This window comes from Pinus tabuliformis, chromosome 5_1 (genome assembly GCF_031772625.1).
Source record: "Pinus tabuliformis cultivar Carrire ecotype Pingquan chromosome 5_1, CPIR1, whole genome shotgun sequence".
In the NCBI taxonomy this organism is placed as follows: domain Eukaryota; kingdom Viridiplantae; phylum Streptophyta; class Pinopsida; order Pinales; family Pinaceae; genus Pinus; species Pinus tabuliformis.
In genome coordinates this window covers 143,687,072-143,691,940 of record NC_142305.1, presented here as the reverse complement: position 1 = coordinate 143,691,940, position 4,869 = coordinate 143,687,072, and the positions used below count along the sequence as shown (strand labels likewise).

At 40.4% G+C, this 4,869-nt stretch overlaps 1 protein-coding gene across 1 annotated transcript; it reads right to left on the bottom strand.

Moving 5' to 3' along the window:
• Nucleotides 1-2,780: 2,780 nt before the first annotated feature.
• LOC149163820 (uncharacterized) lies at nt 2,781-4,512 on the bottom strand. The gene is made up of 2 exons (XM_089429269.1): nt 3,072-4,512; nt 2,781-2,926 (listed from the first exon to the last, which is right to left on the bottom strand). The coding sequence occupies exons 1-2, from the start codon at nt 4,510-4,512 to the stop codon at nt 2,781-2,783; spliced, it is 1,587 nt and encodes a 528-aa protein (XP_089285395.1).
• Between the last annotated feature and the right edge of the window lie 357 nt (nt 4,513-4,869).

The following is a 4,869-nucleotide window of genomic DNA, read 5'->3' as shown; positions in this document are numbered from 1 at the left end:
CTTTTTGGCAACTACAAAATGTACTTCATTTGCATTCAATATTTGCCTTAATTACACTAGTGAAAAGATTCTAACAGGGAGGTACTTTGGCAGTTTGTAGGGTGCAAGCTCACAGCCAAAAACCTTGATTTTTGTGTAGTTCTGGTAGCAATACCAATCTCCTGTTGCAGCTTGATCTATGAACTGAAGTTCTTTGACAATCTCTTCAATGATCCTTGGTAATATAGTGTTGCTCATAAGGCCGAGGGATGGATGAATAAACAATTCTATGAACTAATTATATGTGAATTCTTCTTTCTCCTTCATCCCCATTGAAGTCCAGAAAATCACTAACTGTGGCGATCCTTTTTCATCAAGTTTCTGCATAGAAAATGGGAATTTGTCCCCCTGAAAATATATAACCAGATACACAAGTATTGAAGCATACTTGAATACTTCTTCAATGTTAAATTTGAAAAACTGCTCATGTATGGTTTCAGCTATGAAATGACCAAAATCATAAATAATAGTAGGCTTAGAATAAGAAGAAAACATGGATAAGAAACCAAGGATGGCTTCATTGACAAATTGATCGGAGTGATAACCAAGCAAATAGGACAGGATAGTAGTAATATGCTTGGTTCTATCAAGAAACATAGATGAATCATAAGGGGGGTTTCTCTTTGGTAGAGGACTACCAATTGCTAAAAATAGTTCTAGGGTCTGGGATCTCTTGGTAAAGTCCAATTTGTTATAAGCTTCTATCAGGTTTTCATGAGAAAAAGGATGAGACGGTGTAGTAGCAGGGGCCTGCTACATTTTCTCAATTGAATCAATGTTAATAGGACATAGGATTTCTCCACTAGGTGAGATAATGGCTCTCTAGCTGGGATTATAGGGTTCATGGCATTGCCTCATGAACTCTCGAGCTCAATGTATTTGTGGAAAAATATATTGATGTAATTGGGATTCCCAAATCCCAATTTCATCACTCTGGTCAATTAGTTTCTCTTCCCACCAACAATAAATTTCAGATAAATCAAATTGAAAAGAAGTCTCAATGATTTTGCAATCCTTGTCAACTAATGGAGTATGGTGGAAATCAATCTGTGGTTGAATTAGAGGATTTGAAACTTCTGCAATTGCTTTTCCCTTGGGAGGCATTTTGTCAAATGAAACTATGGACTGTAAATGACAAAATGGTAAAAGGAGTTACCAGAGTGGAGATAGATAACTAACAAGTGGACCTGGAAGGTGTGTTTGTGAACAGGACAAGTGGTTGCTAGAATGTCGGACAGTGGCTGAGTTATTGAGCAAGCAGGCTTCAAGAATACTCTCAGTCATAGAAGTTAACTGTGAACCTTTGAAATGCATGACACAGTGTTTATAAAGAGAAAAATGGAGTGGGAAGGTGGCGTCAAACGTTTGAAAGTTCATTAGTTATCCAACGGGTTAATTAATGGACATTTGGTTATAAATGAACGAGAGCGAAAATGAATGGGAAATGGATAGGCGGCAAATGATTGGATGGGAAATATGAAGTGAATGTGATGGTCTTATCTTATGCAGAGAGGCATTTTTCCAAGCCAGTGCACCACTTCTGAGGGTGAGGCGGTATTTGGGAGGGGTCACCCAATCTACTCCAGCGAATGACATGTAGTAGTCAGGAGGCCCAAGAAAACCGCTTTATCGGATGGGTAACGATCAGTCATCAGGCATGGCCGATATGGATGTGGACTGTCGAATGAGGGGGATGGTGATCGGACAGAAGTCAGGTGAGAGAGGTACGCAGATGAAATGAATTGAGGTATCGGGGGGGGAGGGGGCATAAACTGCTATGAAGGATACCGTGCTCAGGGGTAAGACAGAGTGGTTTGTGGTTTTGGGATTTCTAGTCCCGAAAGACTAAAAGGTAACTTTTGTGGTTTATGTAGATAGTATCAAAGACTGCCCATTGCCCCCCTGTTGATAAAATTTGGACGGCGAATGAGGGCTGAAAGGGGGTGTGGGCAGTATGATTGCGAAGGAGTGTGCGAGATGAGTGGTGAGGTGGATGGAGTTTATCGTGTGAGTGGGGAATGAACAGTGGGGTTGCGATATGATAGGCGGACACAGCGGTTGTGGGTCCGGGTGTTTAAATGAATGAAGTGATAGCATATGAATCACAAATTGCACTTTCTTCTGCCCAAGGTTCATTCACTCATGAATGATGCAATGCGATATTGATCTTTAGGAAAAAACAATTTCAGCATCTCAAACTTTCACATTTCTACCTACCCTTCTATTCCTAACAATTTTACTTATCCTTCCAGAGTGCATTTGAACTAGCAACCCAATATTTTCTTTTTATGAACAATCTATCTCTATACCTTATTTCTTCCATTGGCTCAGATTAAACTGTTGAGCCAATTTATTTTCTACCTATGAGAATTAATTTAAAACAAATCCAATTATGATGCAACTGTATAATTGGATAAAATAACCTAATGTGGCATCTAAACAAACTGCACACAACTATTATTTTTCAAACTGAATTTAGAACAAAGTAGTGGCATTTAGATTTGCAACACTTTTAGAGTCGATTTCTTTTTATTTTCTATCTAACCTAACATTTTATTTTGCCTTTATTTTTTTAGGGCAGCTACCCCAACATTTTCTTTGATATGGACATTTTTTTCCAAGGAAAAAAAGTGAACTTTTTTATAAGAAATAAAAAAGTTACAGAGCATATGAGTTAACATTCTGCAAAAAAACTGCCTGACAAGGAGCAAAGGCTCCTCTGAGAAAGATCATCAGCACCCCTACAGAGCGCTAACAAAGTCTCCTGCACTCGGCCTGAACAGCCATAACCAAGAAAAAGAGCTGAAGTCCACAGTGTCTCCTGGGTCTCCTTTCATGAGGAAAACAACCCAGAAAAAACCATACAGAAACCAGTTCACAATCTGCTCTATCAATCCAGAGCATAACAGACTATAAGAGGAAATAAAACATAGTTGACATATGCCACCGATATCATATGAAACACAGATAAACTAGTGCATATAGGAGGAAAAAACAAAAACATTATATATATGGAGGGAGATCCGACACACGGATCTGATCCTGAAACTGTTCTGTTACTCTCCAAGAGCCCACAGCTTTCTGCAGACCTTCTTTAGAAAGCCGATCTGCCTCCTCGTTGCAGTCCCTGTAGATGTGGTCAATAGAAAAAACATTAAACTGTTGTTTTAAAGATTGTATTTCTTCTAGTAAAGGCATCAACATGTAGTGCTGGCATCTATATTTCCCATTAACCCAGTTAACAACATTCATCGAATCTCCATAAATCTGAACTGTGAGAATATTTTTGTGGATGAGCCAACAAAGGAGTAGCTTTAAAGCAGTGAGTTCAACAAAGTTATTTGTTCCCATCCCTATTCCCACTGAGGCCTTTAGTGAGTGAGAATCACTAAGATGTATGCACAACCCAGCACCCGTGTAATTGTTTTGGGTTGCCCCATCAAAGAAAGCCCACGGTATCCCATCTCTAATGCGAAACTCCTTCCGCGGAACATTTTTTCCAGGATCCTCCTTTACTGGAATGCTATCAAGAATGGCATTGCTTTGAATGGCAATAGCAGCCACAGGGGTCGACAATTTTCTAAAAATACTACGATTCCTTGCAATCCAAATACCCCAGCAAATGATGGGAGGCAAATTCCTCAGGTTCCTCTCTTGAAAGTGGTTCCACCAATATTCCCAGGCTGTGGACATACAATCTCCCTCCCATCTTAATTTTACATTTAAGAGCCTTTCCGCTTCATTCCAGACCTGCTTTGTAAAAGGGCATGATAGGAAAATATGGGGAATGGTTTCTGAAACAGCAAAACACAGAGGGCATCTTCCAGGTCCCTGCTTAAACCGGGCTTGTAGAATTTCCCATGTAGGAATCTTATGATTTAAAGCGCACCAAAAAAAGATTCTAGCTTTTTTAGGACACTTAAGTTTGAACAAAGGATTTGACCACCAAACAGGAGGATTCCAGCCTTTATTCTTCATCAAGAAATTGTAGCCAGCCTTTGGAGAATATAGCCCTATCTCAGCATGTGCCCAAACCAGAGAATCCAGCCTGTCCTTTATTCTTACATTGGATCTTCTAAGCTCCTGAAGGAATAGCTGCCATTCATTTCTCCAGGTGAGATCTATTCCTAGATCAGCTTCAGACTTCCAAGCCTGCCCCCATATAGATGACTGCTCCATATTTGCAATCTGCCTTAAGCTTCTTATTCCTATATCATCCAGGTGAGTGAGCATTCCAGGAGAAAGAGCAAAACCCTCACTACACCCTACCCACGGGTCCCTACCGATCCTCACACTTTCTCCATTTCCAACCCGCCAAGCCAGACCTTGTTCAATGACCTTAAAAGCCTCAGAAGTGGCTTTCCAAATGACAGAACAGTTTCTTCCTTTTTTGTTTGGGGTTCTAATCCAATCTTCGAGTGGAGTAGGGTCAATGTACTTTCTTTTTACTACCTTCGTCCAAAGATTCTCCATGGAGATGATTCTCCAACCTGATTTAGCTGCTAAGGCTAGGCTAAAGTCAGTGGAACTTTTCAAACCCCATCCACCCCAGTCTTTTGGTCTTGCGATCTTATCCCATGCCACCCAGGGTAGAACAGAATCCTCTTTGGACCCAGACCACAGAAACCTACTACAAATCTGCTTTATTTTGTGGAGAATCCCTTTTGGGATCTAGGTCAATGCTGCCCAAAAAACTGGAATAGCCTGAAGGACTGAATTTACCAAGGTAAGTCTTCCTGCCCTAGAAAGCCACTTGAAACTCCAATGGGATATTTTTTGTTCAATCTTCGCTATTAGCCAATTCCAGTCCTACTTTCTGTAAGAGGATGG

Bases quoted from the DNA above. Each gene is read 5' to 3' on its own strand.
- LOC149163820 (XM_089429269.1), bottom strand. From the start codon at position 4,512: ATGGAGAATCTTTGGACGAAGGTAGTAAAAAGAAAGTACATTGACCCT. The intron at 2,927-3,071 runs GTGTGTCGGATC...CTGGATTGATAG, and splicing joins ACAGTTTCAGGATCAGATCC to AGCAGATTGTGAACTGGTTT.